General features: G+C 36.4%; 1 protein-coding gene across 1 annotated transcript in view; it reads right to left on the reverse strand.

Annotated features, from left to right (window-relative positions):
• FREM3 (FRAS1 related extracellular matrix 3) overlaps window positions 1-24,944 on the reverse strand; it is a 69,015-nt gene that overhangs the window by 21,358 nt on the left and 22,713 nt on the right. Inside the window, 6 exon segments of the mRNA XM_080403794.1 lie at window positions 1,111-1,135; window positions 1,137-1,261; window positions 10,298-10,549; window positions 12,665-12,790; window positions 13,028-13,258; window positions 15,811-15,957. Coding sequence (XP_080259920.1) covers window positions 1,111-1,135; window positions 1,137-1,261; window positions 10,298-10,549; window positions 12,665-12,790; window positions 13,028-13,258; window positions 15,811-15,957 — 906 coding nt within the window.

Here is a 24,944-nt window from a genome sequence, read left to right on the forward strand (position 1 = left end):
AAGATCCTGTAGGACCCAGTCATATTTCTTTACCTGTAGAGTGAGTCTCCATGTAATCATCATGTACACTGTCTATTTTGCTAACCACTTGCCTGTTCTTCAGTAACTGTAGTCAAATACTATTTTCCTATATGTACATTTATAAGTTCATTAACTGCCCCTTCAATCACACATGCTGCATTACTAGTTGCTGTAATTCTTTTATTTTGGTAACAAATTTGATCATATATCAAATTTAAAAAAATTTTAAAAAAAGACAGTTTTGCTTTCAGCTTGATTAATATGAAAATTTCTGAAGCCTTATCTATCTCTTGCCAGTGTGTCATCAATCTGTTGGGCTGAACATAGAAATTCTTGTTAATGCAACTGATTTTCTTGGCACCGAGCAGCTATAACTTCTCCTTAAAATTAATTTAGCCTAGTAACTTAAGTAATTTAACCTAGTAAGTCAAGCAATGTATTTAAGCAACTGCAAAATTTTGGACAGCCAAAATTTTGGCCAGTATTCCCAAAATCTGATAGGGAAAATTATTTTTTGTTGGGACTGAGAAACAAAAAAAGGGTTTTTACAAAGACAGTCACCATATTTTGGGTATTTTGGGTCAGTGTTGGACAGAGAAAATCCTTGGAGGTCACACTGCCCGTGCCTTCCAGAAGTTCTCTCCGCAGATACACCAGCTCTCATAGATAACTAAAACTTCCTCAGCTAATGCAGTGATAATATCATTTCAGGGCAACTGCAGATTTATGCTGTAAATTCAGTTTTATCCCACGAAACACAGTGCTATAAGACAATACTCTCCCTTTCACTCCAGCTGTTCCCCCAATGTTTGCCATCAGTTAAGGTGCAAGTAAATTAACGATCGTTTTATCCACATCCATTCTGCAGTCTCCATCAGAAAGTCAGTGAGCTTAGCAGAGTTCCTTGCCACACACAACTGGTACACAAATGTTATGTTTTCTACCTGATAAATCCACATCTGATGTCTTTTACTTCACTTTTCCACCCCATATCTACACTGAAGGTAAATAAGAGTGAATGCCAGCTATCACATTTTCATGCTCACATACTCTAAAGCAACCCGAGTGATATTTTTATGAGTAACTCACCCTCTGCTGACACTGGTTCTGTTTTTTCTGGAACGCACCATGACAGAAGCTGCTTTGGACAGATCTGTTCCAGTCCTCCAGACATGAATCTCCACGTAACCAGCGCTTTCATCCACTTGATACTCAGTGTTACTGAAGTACAAAGTAGGTTCTAAATACAGAAAGAAATGCATATATTTTTGAAATAGCCTTTTTTGGCCTGCTCTTGTGGACATGTATATTTAGTACTTAAACCCTCTAGTCTGACTTAGTGCTCAATCTTTGCAATTTGACTTTTAATGTTAGCAGCTGGGAAAAAAAAAGTCATTACCAATTTCCACTGCAAATCCCGGTAATATCTACTGTCCAATTACATAAATAATATTATGCACCTGCCTACCACTTAATGTAAGGTTGGTTGTTTTTTTTTTTCTTTTAAAAAACAAAATAAATACCTCTTGAATTAAGTAAATAGTGTCATATCTATATATTTTTCGTCTTATCGGCAGCTGAGAGAGATCTTCCACAGGCAGCTGTTTAACCTTACTATTCACCTTACTGGCTGTTTTGAAACAGCCATTTCAAAAAATGTGACTATGTAGCATAACAGACATAAGACATGGGATACTTCTTGTATTATTTTCTTGTTAAGTAAACCAAGGCAGAATTTTAAGTTTACTATTAAAGGAAATATATACCTAAATATACCTTCTTACCTCCCTAAAAGATAAAGGTAGTTTGCAAGTTTAAAGAGTTTAGCCTTCTCTTTTTTTAAATTGTTTTCAAAGCATACGTTTGATATGGATGTGGCCGATTAAAGCACTACAAGCTGGTTTTATCTTCAGTGTGTTAAACTGCCTTTATTTATTCATAGAGAATACAAAACGTTGCACAATCCAGGTCATGGAAAAGGTCAATATTAAATTGGGTTTAAGCAGAGACTTGGTTGTTTAGAGTAAGAGATCAAACATCACAAGACCGTCTCAAAGTAGTGCCAATTTAGCTGCCTTTCTGAATACCCATCAAGAAGAATGAAGAGGCACACACTGGAGACCTTATACCTGCTGCTTTTACTAAGTAATGGATAGAGTTTGCTAAATTCAACACATGGCCTCCTTTACTTTTGTCACCTAAACAATAGTAGGCTTTATCTTGCTATCAGTGTTAATAAAGCCTGACACATTTTGTCTGTGTTGCATGTTATTACTAATCTATATTAACACAATGTAAAGAATCTCTCCAATACCACAGCAACACTATTTTAGCACAATAGCCTGTATCTTCTTTAGTAGAACCGCCACAGTTGCACAAAAGCCTGGCATTCATCCAATACGCTGCATTTCTATTGTAACTCTTGGGGAAATTAAAAGAACTCTGAAAAGCTTTAGAAGTCATGATTGTTGTCTCCTAGAGCTGGTGAAATGGAAGCTTCGAGTAAAACAGCATGGTCCATAAAGGTTTTTTAGTTTTTGGCTACCTGGTGTTTTCCAGAGCTCAGTTTATTACTGAGCTCAAAGCCAGTTTTTCAGAAGGGACAGCTTCCAGTGGCTCAACGTGCCAAGTAGAGCACAGAAAAATACAAACTTTTCTATATAATGTGAAGCAACTCAATAATAAAAGTTGTCCATCCTAGCAATAATTGTTTTACATTCTGCATCTCACCTTCCTAAACCTAAATAAATGTTCTTTCGTGAATGGGGAAGAATATCTGGCTAAGTTCTTTTCTCGACAGGGACAGACAGCGCTACTCAGCTAACTGAGAATTTTATATTTGCCTAGAGGACTATCTGTTTCTTCCATGTATATATAAAAACATCAGAACGCCATCTGGCCCATATCTATATAAACTTTGCCACTCCAGCTTGCAGGCACCTTTGGACGCTTACTGTAACTTTCTTGAGCCACTGAACTGTGAACCTTCGCAATAGTTTACCATCAGAGCAAACTCTGACAATCACGAAGACTTGCTGCAGAAACAGATGAAGTCTTTAAAGCACACAGTATTAAGGCGGGTACAAATGTTCCAAGCAGGACTGTATTAATATTTATTTTCAGCCTTTTGATAGATCACCTTTAAACAGGCTGAAACAATTCCTTCCTTAGTCAGCCCAGCAGGATGTCTGACAAAACAAAGCTTTTGCATACAAGCAAAAGGTTAGAGAATGAAACCAGACATTTGGTGATGGTTTAAATAATTTAACAAAACACAAAGCTCTTTGAAAACGTGGGATTTTGAGGGACAGATCTAGTCATCAGGACTGCAGGACTTCTAGCTGAAGCTCGCAACATTTGGGGGATTGAAGGTGTTGGCTTTCTTCTTGATACAATTCTTTTTCAATTCTTGAAGTATATTTGTGTTTGAAGAAAAAGGGTATTGTGACTGAAAGTCAAACTAAATGTCTCATTTTATGTCAATTAAATACCTCAAGCTGTTTTCAAATAAAATTTTACTTTGCCTAAAGCAGCACCTCAGCACAAATTTTTCTCCCCACCTTCCTCCCACCCCTTCAATCAACATTTTTAATGATCAGTTATTTGCCATTTTTGGCATTTTTACCCCTGCCATGATAGGTAAGAGTTTGAAGATGGTCACATTCCCTTCCCACTGGCTATGCATGTTTTACTATCAAGGTCTTCCCCACGTGGTGGGGAGAAGAGTAGAGTCTACAGATCCAAACCCACATGACTTTTTGTCACAGCTAATGGATTATCAAGTGACTAATGATGCCCTATAAGTTGTTACAGTTCTGTTTAACCAACTTGTGTAAAGTAATTCTGCACAAGGCAATGGCAACACTCCAGGTCACTGGGACCAAGATCCTACTTCAACAAGAGTGGGCAGAAAAATTATTGGAGTCCCTCACCAAAAGTGAAAAAGTAATTTGGAAAAATACAAATTAACAAAAACTGTTACAAATTTGGCCACACTTCATGAAGATGGACACTTCAAGGGTAATCAAGAATCTTGGTAATTAAAAGAAAAATGTTATTTATATTTTTTAAATAAAAAAAATATTTGTAATACAATATAATCTACTCTTTCCCATTCCTTCTTCCCCTCTGAAAGAACTCTCCAAGATTCTAGATTTTGTTTAAAAATGAGACTGGTTTATTTTCTATACATAGGAATCTACTTTCAAATATCAGAAGTCTATTCATTTTCCCCGAGGCACAGCTTAATGGATTTTCAAGTCCAGGTTTTTAATTCTTTTGCAGTTTTAAGAGATCAGGCAGTTCAGCTTGTTACAGTCCATGATGACTGTCTTGAACTGGCCTTTAAATACCAGTCTCCTTAACTGGGAGAGTAACTTTTTTCCCCCCCTGAATGTGCATACCTTGTCTATAACTATACAGACTGTAACATTATAGCTTCAGATGTCAGTCCTGCTCCTTTTGATAACAAGGTTTTTGTTTTGAAATATGGCCTAAGGAAATGCAATAATCAGTTATATTATTCTTATTAGAGTTATTTTCCCCATTTCTACTATACCCACTGTAATTTGTCATCTTAAATTGTGCTGAGCTTTTTCTAATTCTCCTGCCAAACTTGAAATGCTTGCTACAATGATCTGAAGTTTCTCAATCTTATTGCATTATCAATTAAAAATACTGAGTAAGCAAATACTTTTGTTCATTTCCAACACAAGCAGATGAAAATAGATAAAAGAATAAGTCTTTCTATAACTATTTTTTAAAATCTTCCAGATGAACATGTTTCACATATAAATATAGTACAATGAGACAGAATTATTCTTTGGATAATGTGACCAGTCAACTATTCAACAGAATTTTCTGTGCCTTCAGAGTTTCTGAAGATCCGATCTAGATATACCTACTCTCCCCAGAACAGCAGGGATAGGAAACATCAGGCAATGGGCTATTAAACATACAGGTCCAGACCTCAAGGAAGATGGCACTTGTGACTCAGTTATTACAGCAAATGAATCACTTGTCTCTCATACACAATCCGCTCTTATTATGGAGCCCAAAGGTAACAACAGCATCCTGTAAATTCTACCAGGGCAATATACTTTAAAGATGCAAACCTTATTTAGGATTCAACAGCTGATTGCCAAGTCAGAAAAAAAAAAAAAAAGGAGGAAAAAAGGAAAAAAGTAGAAAAAAAATACAGAAAAAAGAATAGGGGTGGGGGGAAAGCAGTTTTAAAAGTGCAGGTCATTCACATATTTATACTCTTCTTTCCCTTTTGGGATGGTCAGTGAAGAAATCCTTACATTACCAAACATTTAACCAAGAAAGCAGAGCAGCATCTGAGCTAACTGGTAATCTTTAGTAAACAATATTGATTTCAATCATGAAATGCCATTAACTATTAATTTAAAATCAATTTTCACTTATAAAATAATAGCTCTATGTGTTACTTTGGCCTGGAAAGCCAGTCAATTTTCTATTTTTTTTTTTTTTAGGCTGTGGTCCTGAAACCTGTTCTACCTGCGATTGCACTTAAACACACAAGCAAAGAGCTAATGTGAATTTCCACTTGCTTAGAAAACCACAAGCTCTTTGCACCTATTTGTTCAAAGCCACTTACTGAACAACCAGACCCTTTGTTCTGCTAGACATGGACAGTGCTCCCAGGCACCCACATTACAGGAAAATAACACACAACTCAGACTTACTGTTTTGGGATCAAGAGTCTGCTACAAAACCTGCATTGCTCTTTGGCTTGGAGATCAAAGAATAAACATTATGTCTTGACTATTAACTTGCCATATTTTTTTCTTTTTGACTTTTGAACACTTCCTTTATTTATATGTTACTATGATGCTATGAGACTGTGGAGCAATAATTAGAGATATTTAAGTTTTAAACCTTTTCATGCACTAAGCTATATTAAACTGGTGACTGAAGACTCTTGAAACCTAATAACGAGTTATTGCTGGGTTTACGTGCATGTGACATGGCTCTGTGAGGAGCTAGGGATCTTCACTTGAGGCAGCCTGCGGGAGGCCTCTCCTTATGACACTGACAATAAAATTTTTAGGACACTTTTCTTTATAGTCTTGTTTTCACTTTAAGGAATCCCTGGGCATATGCCTCCCTCAAAACCACACTTCAAGCTTTGATTGATGCCCTCCCCCATATAATGCACAAAGTATATCCCACCTAAATTGAGATCGTGAAAGTTTGAATCCCTCGGATGCTAAATAGGGATAAATTTCTAGAGTTGTAATCTGAGAGATTAAAACAGACCCGTGTACAGAACTAATACAGAAAATTTTCATGCATTTCACAGAAAAAAATGTCACTGTAACATGTGTTTCATTTTCCAGTATAAGGCCATTATAAAGAGCCATTTATTCAAAAATGCAGCAAGATGGAGCTCTTTAAAGAGGGAGACCTAAGCAGAATATACATAAGAAACGTGTAAGAAACCTCAAACCCTGGAACAATACAACTAAGAAACTGCTTTCTTCTCATTTTGACACACACACAGCACCATGGGTACCAGTGGTCTCACACTTTTATGAAGCTTTCATGATACCTCTCAACAGAACAGCCAGCAAGACAAGAATAATTTCCATTCCTGCCTGTGCTCTGGTATCAAACTTTCAAAATGGGAACAGTGACTGCGATAATTTAATAATGTTTGAATGCCTGGTATTTATCTCACCTTATGGTGACATTTTCTTTACTGACAGAATGTTTGGTTGGTTTTTTTAAAATATGTTATATAATTTGTGAAGCACTCTGCATAAATATTTAAACAGCAGTAACCTCACTAACAGAAACTTTGATAACATACCTGACTGCTTTCCTTGATGATGCTAAGTGGCTTTCCTTCTTACTGTAAAGTTTAATTTGAGTAAAAGCATTTCAGATCACTTAATATAACTAATTCTTCAACTTTCACTGACATGCGGCACCACTGAAATGATTGACATTAAAGTTATGGCATTTACCCTTACAGCTTTCTCTAGCCTAAGAAACTCAAGTCTTTTCTCTCCAAAATTTCTTTTATTTCAGCTAGTTGACAAGAAATAAATTTTTTACTTCAAATCTTAGGAATGTTAAGCAATACCAGTGCCAATACCAAGTAATAACCTGCTTTCTTTGTATTTGGTCATTGTGAGATGAGGAACGCTGTGAATAAAAGTAGCACAAGCTATTTGCTTTTATATGTATGACAGGGAGTGTTAACAGAATCTCATCATGGGTGAACAAAAGAGCAAAGTAATCATGTCCAAAATACTTTTATTTAGATGAAGTGTGAGGAATATTTCCTGTGTTCTTTCTATAGCAAGGAGCACATTCGTACTGCATACATCTGTATGCAGTCATAAATGCACACTTCTCTAAAAGCCCTTATCTTGCTGTCAACAAAAACTCCACTGACTGCACTGATGTAGTCTAACACCTCTGTACGTAAATGCTTATGATGTAATTGTTCAAGCTTATCTGTTATATTGGCTTTTACTCAATCCCAGTTACATTTTTACCATCTGTATTTAGAAAAAAAATGGGTTCAGACCTCACAGCTTGCCTTTACACATGAAGGACTATGCATAGTACTTTGCTGCAAGGTTACCTACTTTTTATTTGAACTGTTAAGCTGCTCATAACACTGTAAAATTCTGGAAGCGGTGCCACTATTATGGATATTTCTGTAAAAATTTGTGATATAACAAAAGCCTACAAATGCAAAAAATATGTATTGTGTTCCAGGTTCATTTATATTAAAGCTAATCACAGTCTGAATAAACTTTTATTTATGCTGTGTCTGTGTGTCTGGTTATTTATCCATACAAGCAGTTTTGGAACACTGTCATATCTTAATAATAGAATTTTGCATTTTCCTTTTTTTAGAGCTTGGTAACACAGGATTACTATTATCCCTTAATGCTGTAAATAATTCTATTAATACATGTATTAAAGTCTTACTCTCTCAATTTCTTCCTTTTCTTCCTCACAGGGTTTGCTGGTCTTTACTATTAGAGGTATCACAGCACTCCATCATGACTAACTTGAACAAAGGATTGTGTGAATGCAGTCACGCCCCATATAAAGTCAAGTCATACTCAGCCTTCTTCCATGTGTAAAGAGGCACTTTCAGGTTTATTATTGCCTTATTCCTTTGCTTCGTCTAACAAACGTTCCAAGTTTAGTCTGCATACTTCAGCAGTTGCCATATTGCAGTTTATAATGGGAAATTTTGCCTGTTTAAACAACCAGTTTTTCCCAGTATTAACAAAAACCCCAAAGTGTCCATCCTTCAGGCACAATCAGGTCTACAGCTATGAAACCTTGTTTTTTACTTTAATGGACTGTAGGACCATCCATTGCAGGGGTGGTAAGTATATATACTTAGCCATTGTATATACACTAACAGTAACGTGTAAGTATTCAAAATGTACTGGTGGAGCAAAGTATCGTTCTGTAGAAAAAATGAACTGGTGAAATTTACTCTTTGAAACTCAAATTTTACACATTTGAGAAAGAAGGTTGTCCAGTTTCCTATCAATCAAACGCTAGCAGTCTTCTTCCAGGTCAGATCAAAAAGAGTGACAGCCTGTTTCCTGTCTGTTTACTCAAAATGGAAATAGTCTCACAGAGTGATGTATTCTTAAGAGACTTCTCATTTCAGAGAACACTCTTTCACAAATTTCACAATGAGCTTATGCCCTGGCTGTCTTTCCACGTTACATAGGCTGAGTTCAGAATTACTCTGAATTTATCTGATGATAGGCTGGCAAGTGTTTTGCTGGATGGTACTCTTAGAAAGAAAGCTTTGTAACAAAGAAAGAAAGAAAGAGAGTATATGATAAACTATCAATGTTGTATTGAAAAGTAGAAGCATGATAATTTTCTGTCAATTAATATGAATTAATTATCTATACAGTAATTTAACTTTATATATATAAATAATTTTCAATCTATTAAAGCTGCATAGAAAGCCGTTTTGATCTGCTGATAATAAATAATCTTGTTTCCTATGAAAAAAAAAAATTTGGTCATTAAGTCTGGTAAAGAAAACAACTGCCCTGCCACATTGGCTTAATTCTGCATTATTTTCCCTTTGTGTTCTCTCAAAAAGATAAATAAGCCTTTCAACAAATCTAATCACAGAATCATAGAATCATTTATATGATACTTCTACTAACTTCATTTTTTTGGCAAATTCACTTCTAATGTAAATCCTCTGGCCTCAGAGAAATTACACCAGTGATTATTTTGGCCCATTCACATTTCATTTGAGAAAACAACATTTTTCCCTCATCAGTTTGACTGTGTCTGTGTTGACTGGTTGACTTCTGCAGGACATACAAAATGGTAGAAATAAACAGTAGCTAACAGAAGTATCTTTCTGGATGTTTAGCTTCTTATTTTTATTCATTTAACAGAGTGAAAATTACTTTTTTGTTACAGGACACAGAAATCAGCCCCCAAATTCTCATTATTTTTGAAGTTAACCAAAATTTCCAAAGAATCAGCTCATTATAGCTTAAATACTGAACTTGATCAAACTACAGTATATTATGGATTTGTCTAACCACAGTACAAAACTCCTGCCTTATTTAGCTTAATTATATTCACAAGATTATATTAGAGAGAAAGATTTAGGCTAAAAGAACAAACAGAATGACAATGAAGTATATGGCTTTTCTTCTGCTTCTGTCTAATAGTATCAATTCTTGAATTCTGTCTCTCCAACTGCATAATAAAAGGGGAAGACTTGAATTTCTACCTTAAAAGTGCACACTTTGAAGTCACTTGACAGGGCAGGAATTACTGTGTATGACAAATTAGGTCTATTAACTATTTCTACTCTTTAGCTTTATCTGATGATATACAAACTTTTTCATCTATAATACTATCACAAAACTAATCCTATACCTGTGTAAACTACTGTAATCACAGACTCTGCTGCAGTAACAGTAAATCTAATCCTCACAGATCTACTTCAGAGTAATAAACCAGCCAATTAGTCCAGTAAAGAAATGAAACCTAATCCTCAACCTATACTGTAATAACACAACAGTATAAGCCAAAGTGCATGATACATATTTACACTTAATCTTAAACATAGTTCATGTCTGTTCCATCAATTTTGCTACTGAGTAAGCAAATCTTAGACTCATATTTTCAGCTTTTTAAGAAACAAAAACACAGTGGAAGAGATTATTTAATCAGTAAAACTTCCGAAGAGGAAAGCTGCAGCAAAACAAAAGTGCTTCTTTGTACTCACCATCATCTGTGTCAGCCAAGATTATCACTTTAGTGCTTGGGAATTCAGTGCCAATTTGGCCACCCACTGGCATGCTCAGAGAAATATTGAAGGTCTCGTCTTCCTCATAGAGAGAGTCATCAATAATTATAATACGACAGATTTTCTCAGTCTCATCCTTATTAAAATGAACAATGCTGCTGTGATCTTCAGGACATGAGATGTAGTCAGAGTAAGACAAGACAGTGGATGGTACTGTGCCAGTAGCAGAACCTATGAGGAGAGAGGGTAAGAAAAAACAATTACAGGGGCTCAGATTTAAAGAAGTGGAAGAACAACAGCCCTTCAAATGAAACAAACATACAAAACCAGATTTATGCTGGAACTGACTACTAAATGTGTTTTAGTAACAAGTTAAACACAGGAAATTCTTCCTATTTATAATTACAACTTCTCCAGTAGCAAAGATGGGGATTTTATTATTGCCCAGTACCCTCATGAAACTATTCCTGCTCCCAGTTCACTGTTATCTCCACTTATCCTGACTCAACTTTTTTTGTGGGCCTGCACTTCAACCAGGTGAGAAAAGTGAGTCAACTAATTAAAAAAACAACAACAAAAAAACCTTTCAAAAATACACTTTGATACAAATTATGTAGAGCACAGCCCCATCAGCAGTTAACAGTCAGGATAAAAAGCAATTTTTTGTGGGAAAATTATTTTACTGCAGCATGTTTATGAAACACACAGATCATGACAACAATTACAGCAATTGTGTGTTTGGGTAAATGGCTGGCTTATTAAGGCCAGACAGGTTGACAGCCTACAAAGACAAAAAAGTCTTAAGTAACTCAGTAAGATTTTCTGTGCCTCAGTACACAAAGAAGGGAGAATTCTCTTAAGCCCTTAAAAGACACTGATGAAGGAACAAATGACCTCTGAATGCCTGACACTGAAGATTCCTGCCAACTACTCAGGCTGACTCTTACAGGTAAGGATAAAATAGAAACAAAAGATGTTAAAAGGATTTTCTGAACCAGAAGTTTAAATACAGTGACAGAACTGAGCATGATCCCCCATTTTCCCTGCTCATGAAACATACAGAATGCTGGTATCTCAAGCTATGACTAACTAATAGGAGACTTCTATATAGAAAACATTTTTTTCAATCAGTATTTCATATTTCACTGCTTAAGATAATTGCTGACCTCTATCTTAAACCTGGTTTCATTTATAAATGCCCATTACCTTATCTTTATTAAATCTATTTTTGAATGCAAATTTTAGTTTTGATTAAGTTATCTGATGTATTTCATAATACCTAGTATTTTTAAAGTCTCGAGTATTTTCTCTCCTCTGCCATCTTGCTTTTTCAGTTTATAGCAGGCTTGCTGTGTAATCAAAAGCTGTATTTGGAAAACTTCAGATTCAAATGAGTTGAAGCAAGAATTATATTATCAATTACCTGCCTGTATTAACTATAGCATTTGAGTGACTATCACCGTGCTGAAAATCAGCACACCACCACAAACTTACATTCACATGTCTGTGAATAACTAGTGAAGAAAGGGTTGTGCTCTGAACTTTATAGCTGGCCTCTAACCTAATCAAACCCCCAAAACCTCATTTGATTTTAGAAATGGTTTAGTTCTAAATCTACATCTCTTCTCTGTGGTTCATGACCAACTCCATACATTGCCTTCTTTTACAACACAGATTGCCAAATGAGATAAAAAGCATTATTAAGGCAGATCATCATTGCTTTATACATCCTTCTGCATCAGGTTTAAACAAAAAGTGATACTCGATGCCTGTAGTCTGTCAATTTTGAAATACTACTTCCTGGTGAACCAGCTGAAGTCCTGACTTGGCTTCTTCCAGCTACACATTCAAAAAGCAGAACACTGCCAACAGGAATCACCCCACCCCCCTCCACTGGGGACCTCAGTTCTTATTCAGCGTCTATACAAATGTGCAATGATCAGTCAGACCCTCAACAACAGGAGAGGTACAGGGCTTAGGACTCAAAAAATCCTTTTTTTCCTCTAAACATTCACTGTAGGGACAGGCATTTCCTCTTCAGCAGGAAGAAATGCAGGAAAAAAACCCGGTGCCTCTTTGAAAAAAGGTATACATATATATGTATGTGTACATACATGTAATATATATGTGTGCATGTATGCATACACACACACATATTCTTACACTTTGGGCTTTACAACACTAAGCAGAGAACTAGGCACATATAAGTTGTCTGCAAAAATCACTTATTCCAGCTACTGAAGTTACTGGCAATACTTGCTGGCTATCAATAACTGCATTTGCTCTCTTACTTACCTAAACATGAATATCATGCTGAGTAATCTGTTACTTAGCTAAATAACATACCTTGGTGTGTAGAACAAATGACCATCAGTTCCCGACTGACATCTCCAGATCTTCTAACAGGAACCAGCAGTTCACCTATATCTTCCTCTACTCTATATTCCAGCTGAGGAATATACACTGTAGATACTGAAGAAAACATGATGAGAGAAGGGGGAAATCAAGGCTGAACACCTGTTTGACATTAGAGTATGAATTTAGCCAGGGAAGAGATTTAATAACAAATACAAATGCTTTGTTCGGTTATACGAAGGTTTAAGACAAGGCTGAGCCACAACAGAGCAAAGGCAGATGAGGTATGCAGGTACTCACAGGACCTGCAAGTGAACAAAACTGCACCTAATCACAACAAGAAGTAATACGTGCCATCACCAGGATCCACGATTTCAACTGTTGCTATTGCCGGAAATTCAAGGGCAGCCATAACTGGATCAGAGAGAACAATCTGGAATGTTTCAGATGCCTCATATTCATTGTCTGCAAGTATCTTCACTCGCCAGGTAGCTGAAGCCTGTCCTGGATTGAACTGGACCTGTTTCTGAGGTTTTCCTTTGAAGTCTTTATCCTTTACTGCTGTACCATTTTTGGTTCCAATACCTGCATAAAAATTTGGAGGAAATTCTCCATGCATTTTAATATGTTAACACAACTAAAACAAAAATCACAAAGAAGATTTTTAAAATGCTAATCTGGCAGTTACTGACCTTTAGAAAAAAATAAGGAAGGTATATCACACTTTCTCTAATACTGTTGCATAGCTCATAAAAAAATAGGTAATTAGGGCAGGGTCCTGCCAACATTTGTGTGTATAAACAATTCAGTTTGCATAGAAAATTTAATTGAGTTCACCTGCTGGACACTTAAACAAAGTTACTGAGAGATGAGGTTATTTATCAAATATGACCAAACAGAACTATTTAACAGGGCCAATTTTTCCATTTATATAAAAATTTGTGGAGCAAGCTTTCCAGTTATGCCTTCAGAAAAGATGAATCAGTCTGTTATGAAATTTATTTATGTCAATTAAGGTGTTCAAGGCTTCATTGAAGGTATAATTTAGTCACCCACATAAAAACAAACCAACCAACCAAACCAGGAAACAACGCCACTGCTCATCTCTTTCAAAAATAAATTAATCATTGTATGTTTAACACTTTGTGCTTACAGTTTCTGCTACTGCTATGTACAGGAGCTGTACTCTACCCACATTTAAGATCTGTGAAGTACTTCCGCCACTTTCTATTTCTGTATACTAAATAACCCCTAAAGATTTTTGCCTCTGTCCGAGTCTGCAGATGCTCTCCTAGCTAGGTAAGTAAATACCTGGGCATTTGACATGGAATTGCAGCTCAGTGCAACAGAACAACATCCTCAGGATTTACTGGGTCCACCATGCAATACAAATTTGCTTCTCTCCCACCCCTATTTTTCCTTCCTCATGTAACTCTAAACTGCAATACTTAGATATTCATCCTCTCTGCTAGGGTATTATCCAAGCAAAATCTTTTCACTACACATTCCCATCTTAAAAAAAAACAGAGAGGGTAGTTACACAAAGAATCTAGGGCTAGAGATGAATCCATTTAGTTCAAAGTAAAGCAGCAAATCAGGATTTAACTCAAAGCAGGTTTTGTTTGCTGTTCAGATTAGATGGGTTTTGCTGCAGCATGAGGAAAGGATGATAAACCATGAATGTTTTTAAAGAGCAAAACCAATATCCAGAAACGTGAACATGCTTTATTGGAAACTCACATGCAGGGTGCTACAGCTGACATAAGGATTCATTCAGCTTTTACTACTTAATGCAGCAGGAGCACTCAATTTTTTTATTATCTTTTTTTGTGAGACTGTACCATACATAAAAATGTATCATAGAAAGGCACTCAAGAAAAGATTTTTTTCAATACAAAAAACAAAAAATACAAACAAAGACTTGTTACACATTTTTAAGCCTGCATATTTTTACAGCTAGGTTTCTTGTTTGTTTTCATCATAGGTGCACACATACCAGCAGAATCCAACTGTGGCTTGTAATGAATAGAAGATAGGTAACTCACCATGGGGCTTTGAAATTCATTTCTGCCTTTGGGTTTCAATACAGCATTAGTTCAAATATATGGACATCTTTTTATTAAGGTTCAACACCAGCAATTACAAGTCACTTTACCTCCCCAGCTGAGAATGATTAATCCCTCTCAAGGCAATGGCCTATGTGCTTGTGGGAGGATCTGATAGCTAGTGCAGAGCTCCTGAAGGCTGCAGAGTATGAAAAGATTCCTAAATGATTTAATTCCTAAATCATTCCTAAATTCTTACAGTTTTTCTATTCTAAAACTGCTTAGGTTTTAAATGCCTGATTTCATTAATATAAGATAATAGCCTGATACATTTATGTTGCGCAAAGTAAATCTTGTCATGCATGAATTCAAATGATGAAAAATTTAAAATTTTTAACCTTTTTTCTTTTTGTTTGTTTTTAAATCAAGGAGAAAAAGACCTTTCTGCTCAGTGCTCCCTGAGTCGCTCCATTGGTGCAAAGATGATTCCTATTTACTTTGCAGAGCTGTCACGATTGGGTACTCTGCTATCCCATGATAACACACTCTTAACATCAGCGTGCTCTACGGCAGCCACCTCTGCTAGCAAATGACCCTTTGAGAATTTCTAGTAGGTTTTGGTTTTTCTTGTAGCAAAAAGGCCAGAATAACACTGCCCTTGTAAAGTGAGGAGCTGTAGCTAACACCTCCACAACTTGGTTCTGCAAGCGGAGACAAGCTACTTCAAGAACTTATTTGTTTACTTATAGCTAAAGTTTATTATGAAACGTATCCTGCCAATATAAAGGAGTATCCCAATTTCTATTTTGTTGTCTGGCAAGTGACCAGGAAAAAGACAGTGGGCAAACAGCAGAAGTTGATTTTATTGATTTGTTCTTACATCTACTAATAGACATACTCACTTCAATTTCTGGGTGGCAGCAGCAGAAAATGAAACACATAGCCATGTCTAAGCAATGAAGATCTATACCATTGATGTTCTCATCATTTGGCATTTATCTTGTTAACAGAGGAACAAGCAGACTATGGAACAGCTCCTTAACAGCTGCCTTTTCTAGTGCAAGAAGCTGCAAATGTGAAAGATTTACTTACTGATAAAAGAGGTTTCTCCCAGATATCCTCTGCGTCTGATGGCCACCTTTAGAAATTTGGAGTTTTCATCTACAACGTAGTTTTCCTGCTCTAGTGAAATCCAAGCCCAGTTCAATCGAAATGGCTGGCTCTTTAACATGTTCCCCCCTGTGTCACAGAAAAAGCATCCTGAATACTATGTATAGTTCACAAAACACAACTGGAATTCCCTAAGGTCATTGTTTAAGTATAATTATATTGCCGCAGGACAAAGCTAGCCTGCTTTTTCACCTGCAGGTACGAGGGACAGAGGTGCATCTCATGAACCACAATGGTTCACTTTCCCAGACCTTCCACGTTGACCTGCATGTCTTCCAAAAGGCTGGAGGCTAGTTCAGGGGTCACAGCCTGTGTCTTAGGGCACCAGCTCCCTAATTAAGCTACCTATTCACCCTCAAAGATTACTTTGGCAGAGATTATTTCTGTCAGGAGTGGGATTAAGCTGTGAAAATAACTCTTTGGGAGGTTTTAGGTGGGACAGATTGTAGTCTTGCATTACTGACTCTTTTTAAACAATGCCAGTATGTGCCTATCAACATCAAACATGAGCACAAGCTGAATTCAGCACCTCCTAGTAAATTTAGGCAACATGTAGTATCATGTAAGGAAGATATATAATGAATTACATATTGATTGGTTGTGCAAAAATATTTGGAAATTGTGACTAAGCTTCTATTCATTGCTTTCAGGAAATTAATTTGTTAAGAACAGTAGCTATTCTGTATTACACAAATAAAACTGAAAAAAATCAAATTATGAATGTAATGCTATTTAAAATATACAAATTCAACAAAATTTACGTTGTACTTTTCTTCTGTTTTGGAAAATTATCTCATTAGAAGCATTCTGTAAAATTCTTATGTCATCTGGAAAATCCTGTTTCCATACAACAAAGGCAATCAAATAACAACTGATCTTGAAGCCAGCTCATTAATTTTTTTAGGTAGCAAAATTAGGCCTTAGGCTGCATATGGTATGCTTTATAGTACAAGATTATAACATCTAATTTCATAAAATTTTCATTGCTTACAGATAATTGACAAGGTACAGCTAAAGGAAGAATAGAGAAGAAAAAAAATTGCTCACATCAAGAACCGGTACCACTCTGTCCTCCACTTGTCTGATGATTTTTCACATAATGAACAGAAACTTGCAAAAAAAAAAAAAAGAGTACTTCAGATATTTAAGAAGCGTCTACTTACTGAAGCAGACAATTTCATAAAATAGAAAATTGTATCCTGCTAGCATTTTGGGAGCTTTTTTGGTTATAAATTATGTTGGTTAACATTTTTCTTTTGAAATAAAAATCACATTTTTCTCTATAATTATGTACTTCTCTTATAGAAGGGGACAACTTGAAATCAACTGACTAATTTAGCACTGGATAAAATAAACACTGGCACTTTTGGATTAAAAGATCTAATTCTCTACTAGTGCCCGGTTGACATCTAATCAAAATCACCACATAATCCTCATTTGCTTTAACATTGCAAAGTCTTATACTAACGTTATCTCTATGGGCATTGCCTCAGGCTCTTAGAAAGCATAGGGCAAAGTCCAGTTTGGAATTCTCCTGCTAATTGGAAGCAACTCTAGATTATACATTGCGAGTAATTCCAGTAATTAGTGAGGTTACACCTGTGCAAAACCAGTCAGTCGGATCAATTTTAAGATGTTTTAAGCAGTTACAACTTGGAAATAATTGTGCCTTTGAACAAAATATGCAAGTCATTCAGCAGCATTGTGAAAAAAAAAGCATTGAAGACAACATATTTCCAAAAAAATCACCTTAGTTGCAAGCTGAAACCTAAACCTATTTACCATCTGGAATATCCTCAAAAAACTCTCTTTAGCTGTTCAGCTGCTGCCCATAGGCTGGAAAAAGACCTCTGAAAGCATAATACACATGTGTTTCTTGGTGACTTCTCCCTTATAGAAAACAGAAAGGCTTCTTTTTATCCTAGAAACATCCCACCAAATGACATTATTTCTGCTGAAAAAAAAAGTTTTCAGCATGATCATTATATTTTTTTAGACATCTTTCCTGGCCACTGTTTGTTTTACAGCCTTCATCTCTTGATAGACTTCAGTCTTTTAGTTGGGTTTTTTTCCCATTTTTTACAAAGACAATCAAACACAGTGTACTCCAAATGAACTAAGACTTATCAGCTTAGAAACAAAGGAAACAAAAGAAAATTCTGACTTAAGGCTAGATTAAAACTAAATCCAACCAAAAGACTCACACAACAAGAAAAAAAACTTTAATTCACTAATAAATTAATGACAAACTACCCAACTTCCTACCAGTCAACAACTGCAGTAAAAAGTTCTCAGGTGTGAAACTACTGATGAACTGCTACATATATATATATGTACACACACTGAGCTAAATTCCAGATGTGATGGGACCACTTGCAGACTTGTTTCCAGTCACAAGGACCAACATCTCTGGCAACCATTTGTACTGCAAAACCCTCTTACATACATAGAAAACAGATATAGCCTCCTCCTCCACACATACAAAATATACTTTTATGTGTAGGTAAATACACTATTATATATGGCTGTTTAGCAGAGACACATTCATCACTCTTCAGGTATTCTACAGATATTTTCTTTTGGAAATGTCTGCTCCTACTGCCAGAGTGGGAAGGGGGTTAGGAATGTTAATCTGCAATATAACTATCCCCAGACTATTAAATCACAATGTAATGTTGCTGGAAAACTAAAGTAAAACTTTCCCCCCAAAACTGTTACCCTTAGCATGCAGTACATCCCAAAAAACATACTCCTGGGAAACAGTGGGGCCGGGTGGTGGTGGTGGTGTGGGGGGGGGGGGGGGGAGGGGGGCAGGGAATTGTATGGCATATGTTCACCTATATCATTGGCAATCTTAGCACAGTGTGTATGACAGGATCTGATGACTGACTGCTGGAGCTGATGATACAAAGCAGCTGCCACAAATTGTTAGAAAATGCCTTTTGCTTTCATCATCACCAGGAAAGATCAAAGAGCAAGACAGCTAAAGATACACTTCACTTCTCAGTGAAGTATATGACATTCAACTGAACTCAGTACCTGGCTTTTTGTAAACTCCTGCATTAAACAAAATGATCCCAAAAATAGACCGCAAACACTCCGTAGGCTTAAAAGTAGGCTCAAAGTAGACTCATATAAATTACCTATTTCTGGGAATATCACAGAACTCAGCATCCTAGAAGATAAATGTCTGGAACACCCTTCAGCTCCATTCGTACTCCTAGACAATTTTTCCCTCTTTTCAATAAGTCATCTCATTTGGTAAGTGCACTTCCAACAGCATGTTCCCAACCTTGGGCTGCTGTTCAGTAAAAATGAGGATAGCTGAGGAACTTGTACAGTCTGCACAATACTAAGGCAAGGTTCAACACTTGTTTACCACCTCACATCATCTTCACCCATGCCTTGTTTCAGAACTGGAAAAAAGCTAGAGCAGGAGGTGGTTAATTTTTAAGATAACACATTTTCTGTAGTTTTTAAGATATAATGAAGTGTTATCTAAGGGTTCCATTCTTTATGTTGAGGATTTAGTACTTCAAAAACAACAGAGAACTTTGTTCTGTCAAGTGTGTTCCTCTGTTTTCTAACTAAACCACCAATTCATTAGATTACTTACATATGCAACAGAAGCTGTAAAATCTTGTAACTTCCCATTTTGCCATTTTTAGAAGCAATTTTTAAGGGGCAATTGCTGGAAAAATTAAGCATATTACATATTTTACATTTGCATTTCTCACAGAAAGAGATAAACTGAAAATTACAACAGACCATGTTTAAAAACAGGCCAATATGGAATTAGATATTTGCCAGTTCTACAGTTATGATAAATGGAGGTACTCCAACAAGATACTGTAATTAATAAGGCTTCTAACTGTTTCACTACACAGCCCATCAGCCTGTTCGTGGCCAAAGAGGGAAGCCTTCAAGGGTTGTCTCATACCATCAGCTTCATAAATCTAACAAAGCCAGAACTGTTCTTTTCTTGTCAAAGAACATTTCTTTAAAATCTCCCAAATTTCATAAGAGACAGGCCTCCATTTGCAGTGCTTTCCTAAAAACGGTGTCCTAGAGTTCCTGCTTTCTTGGTTTTATTACCCCTAAGCAAGGGTTGATGTCATGCCAAATGTTACCAGATATTGGGGAAAGAGACTAGATTAATACAAGGAGGTAAAATAGAGCCTTGTGCTTGACACGTGGGTCCTGCATGCTATGAAACATAGATTTTAGTGCTGTAACCCTCACAGACAACATAAATATATATTCAGGAGTTATAAATCAGTAAAGAATGGTACATTAATAACCCAAATATCAAGACACTCTTTCTTTTTTGCTTTAGTGAAATGTCCATCTGACCACCATCTCAGACTTGGTTTAGCTTGAGTGGTTGGCAGTGTTTCTATCAACTCCATCAAGTGAAATTACATTTCTTTACAACAGCTGCTCTGTGGATGCAAGCATGTTTGCAGTTGGGCTTTGATTTGCTGGACAGCTAAAATTTACTGAAAGGGATCAGAAAGACAGAAAGCAGTTGAGGGGAATAAACAGTGAAGGAAATAAAAGGAATGAAAGGTTGGAGAAGCACAGACAGAAGAAAGAACAAAACCCACTAGCTCAGAAAAAGAAAGTAAATATACATATGTATGAAAGGGAAATTGTTCCAAATGCTGGAAAAATTGAAAAGGGAGATGAGAGGGAGGGGGAAATTAAATTAATTTGTAACTTTAGCTAAAAATAGTTAAGAGGTGACAAAATCACAAATGGGTACTTATTCCCCTGCCACCCAAAAATCTTCAAAAAATATTGGGAAAGGGACAGACAGCAGCTCAGGAAATACAGTTTGTTGGGAACTAGGCAGTTTTTCTTTTTGTTTTTCTTTTGAACAAAATGAGTCTTGTACTGTGGCTCAAGGAGTTATTTTTTCAGAGAAGTCATGCTCCATGAAACTAAAAAACATCCCACAACAAACAAAACATCTCCCCTGCCCTAGAAACCTCATTTCTCCCTGCATTTACATAGATGCATTTAGAAAGGGCTTTGGTCATTACTACTATTTTTTTTTTTTGGTGTGTTTTTTTAATTATTGTGTACCACAATATCAGGCTGTATTATAACAAGTGAATATTCTTAGCCTCCTGTTTGTAATGAGCAAACATTCTGGCTCAGAAGGAACAAGTGGCTGTTCTGAGCAGACCAGCTACAACAGCTGCCATTAATCCCTAACCTTCTTTTACCTTGCTTCTTTGCTAGCATACGCAGAACATGTAACAGGCTGCTCAGAATTATAGCAGGCAAGCATACTAGGAGACTTAAGAAGAATTTGTTCTCGCAAAAGTATTTTCCAATTAACTATAAATAAAGAAATAAACACCCAGCAATAACCTCAGACTGAAAATTCAGAAATGGATTTACTGTTCCTAAAAAAAAAATTCTTCTTTCAAAAAAAAAAAATATCTAGAAAGTGTTTCTATAAAATGAATACTGTAAGCACAAATTTCAAAATTAGGAGATGTAAAAAAAGAGTGGGTCTTTTTCTTTTGATATAATTAGTAGATTTTCCTCTCCAGTGTCTCAAGAGCTGAGGTAACAGCATAAGCTATCAACCTAGGAAAAAACCACCTTTTTCAGGAAAAAGTCATCCTCCTTGGCCTACTCTAAGCAGCTGTTTTTATCTGAGCTAAAGGAAATCTAGAGAAACATCAAATTATTGGTGAAATGGCTTTCTAAAGAAATCGATCACTCTGGTCTCCAACATACTGTAAGTCTGAGTATAATGCAAAATTCCATTTTAAGGACATGCCAGCACTTCAAAACACCTTAGACTTGATTTTTAAGAACAAACAAACTAAAAAAGAGTAAGCGACTTATAAAATCACTTCTTAAAAAAAAAATCTAAACGTGAAGAACAAAATACATGTCAAAGGTGGCTGTTGTGTAGTATCGCGTTTTAAGCATATACAAGTCAAAAAACAGAAAAAAATTGTTCATGTTGGAAAAGAGCACTAATTATCAAAAGAGCAAAAATCAGCTGACAAAAAAGTATACCTGACCGTTTTGATGCACAAATCTAAAACAGTGACAATGCGCCATAGTCAAGACTGCTACATGGTCTTTAAATCAGTATTTAATAGGTCTTTTACAATTCATGCTTGATTTCAGTTATCACCAAGAAATTTTGAGGCCTTAATGAATATACATAAAGCTGCTTATACTTGATTTTTCCTGCTGTTTGATGTGGTTGGACATGGAGGGGGGTTAAAGGAACAGACACATTGTCCATTTTTCACTGGAGCTGCTTTCATTATTGCAGCTTGTGGTGGAGGGCTGGTGGGCACAGGCTGAATTATCTTGTCTTCTGCTTTTAAATCTAACCCAATTATGAGGATTTCATCTTTTCATCCCCCTGAGTTCCAAAAGAGAGACCTGGAAGTTGACTAAAAGATTTGTAATTTGAGAATGATGAGCCAGTGCCTGCAGTGAAACATGAAGCAAGCCTGTGCAGTAGGAGAGCACAAGTCATATCCCATCTTTGCCTTCACATGCCCACCCCCTCCCCACTCCCACTCCAGAATCGGACAGTTGCAGTGTGTTGTTGATATAACAAGAGATATATGAATTTTATGAAAAAAAACAAAACCTGTTCTGCTGCCATATTCTTGATCAAGAAAGAGTGTTACTTCATTTGTGGTTCCACTGGTTTTACTCATGTTCTTTGCCTTAGTTGCTTTGCTTTGTCTTGTTTTTATCATGAGTTAGTAATCTTTACCTAGACCCAGTCATTCTCCACCTAAACCAAGTATTGTATCCTTCCGTTAAAATTTGTCATTTGCACTATTATCTTTATAGTCTTTCCCTTTCTGGAACCAATTAACTCAAGAAAACCCCCTCACAATAACATGGTTTGCTGCACTATGTGAAGCTGTACTAGAACTACTTATGCACTGGAAGTCATCATAACACACTGTTCATCCATGCCAGTGTAGCTCACTGGAACACAAAAGCCATGCCCCAATTTGCTTTAAATATTAGCAAGGAGGAACATGGTTTAGCCTGCATGGCTGGGAAGGCATTTTCCACCAACTAGGCTTTCCCAATTCTTGGAGTTTTTCCAATATATGAACACACTGCAAGAGATCAGGTGGTAAAAGCAGCTCTCAGACAAACTTACTGCTGCTCCAGAGGCTGTAAATGTTTTCAAGGATGAGTTCATGAGAAGCCCAAGAATTTTTGTTCTAGCAAAACGAAGCTTGGTATTTGCAACAAACCATTATCTTGCACTTTTAAATAAACCAGTTTTGTTGGTAGAGGGGAGCTGCATTTAATAGTACAACTAGGAGAAAAATAAGGAGAAATTAAGTTTTGTATCACAAGCTTGTCTAATTTTTGTCTGCTTTTCTAACAGCCTCAGTTGTAGATATCCGCAGTCTATCCATGACACGTGATATTTAGAAAATTCCCCTTTTTAGAAAGAGGTAAAAAATTTAAAAGTGAAGGGTTCAAGAAGAGATGGGGCAGGGACTGAGACAGAGCTACTGTAGAAGGATGTGCTGCTACAAAGGCACAAGGACACTCTTTACCATCATTCAAGGAATTTCCAGTTGCTCCTGAGAGCAACTTTATAGCATTACAGAGACACAATGAAATTTATTAGAGGTCATCCACATACATGGTCTGGCATACTCTGCTTGTTATAAATTAAGCCTAACTCCTACTCCTTATTTAAGAACAAATTAATCCTCTTCATGTAACCAGCCAGCACAAACAACAATAAACTACACTGATATCAGACCTACTGTCCAACAAAGTTATATATAAGACAGATGGGAAACAGGAGTTTGCTAGATATTATTTCACAAAAGTCTGTTTGTTTGGAAAGACTCAGAGGGGAAAAAAAAAAAAGAGAAAGGAGAGAAAAAGACAGCAGAATAGAGGAACATCAGAACAGTGAAGTCATCAAAAAAAGTTTAAAATCTGGGACATGCTCCTGAGGGAAGCTAAGAGTATCAATTTTAACAAGCAGAAAAATGAAATTTTGGCTAACCAGTCCTGTTCCAGAAAAAAGGTCTTTATCGAACAAAGGAACTGAAAAACTTCTTTGTCACTTGTTTGCTCTACATGGTTCTTGGATTTTTATCATGCAGAAGACTTAAGGAAGTACACTGTCTGCAGAAAGTGATGAGAGTTCCTTGAAAAATCATTGTAGGTAAACCTAATACTAAAGTCACTGCTTTTCTGGACTGTATTTGACCTGAAAGAAGTCATGGTACCTGTGGGGATTTTTTATTCCACCACCATCCTTTTTTGTATTGATTACACTTAAAACTATATTCCAAGGAATCTCCTTTATTCCATGTTCAGGTTAATTACAGAAACTACCTGACACTGTAGAAGCAGCAACACCAACCAATTTATTTAATCAGACAGTCTAAATTGTGCATTATTCAGTTTACAAGCTATCCATACACTAAATACTGTTTTACCAGAGAATTCTACCAGAGCTTCAAAATAACAAACACTTTCAAGAATCCTGAAAGCCATTTGAACTGATAAAACCAGCAAAACTTATGTGGTAAGTTCTTCATTAGAAATTTCTTTATCCAGTCATCATCTTGCACATACTTATGGTCTGTCTGGGCTTTGGTCCTAAGCCAACCGAACGCATCTGATCTAATTTAGGCTTCCTCAGTATCAGTTGTTTCAAACAGCTATCAATCCATTTGCAAGCTGTCATTTCTGATTACCTATACAAATGATTTGCCAAATCACTAAAATACCATGAGAACCATATAGAATATGACTTTTAACAATGATCCTTTTATTATGAGAAGGTAAGTGCCTTAAGGGCTCTACTTTAGGCTTTTGAAAGGGCAGTATGATAAACATGCTTTATGGATGGTAGTACAGTGCAGCCAAGGGAAACGAACACAGGAAGTAACAAACCATAAATGAAAGAGAAAGGTTAATCCCCAGGCGCCACAGACACCTGTCTAAATTCTAGAGAGGTGCCGAGAGGTACCACAGAAACATTAGATAATGTTTCTTTCATGCTTCAGAGGCTT

Source organism: Falco punctatus (genome assembly GCF_963210335.1).
Source record: "Falco punctatus genome assembly, chromosome: 1".
NCBI lineage: Eukaryota > Metazoa > Chordata > Aves > Falconiformes > Falconidae > Falco > Falco punctatus.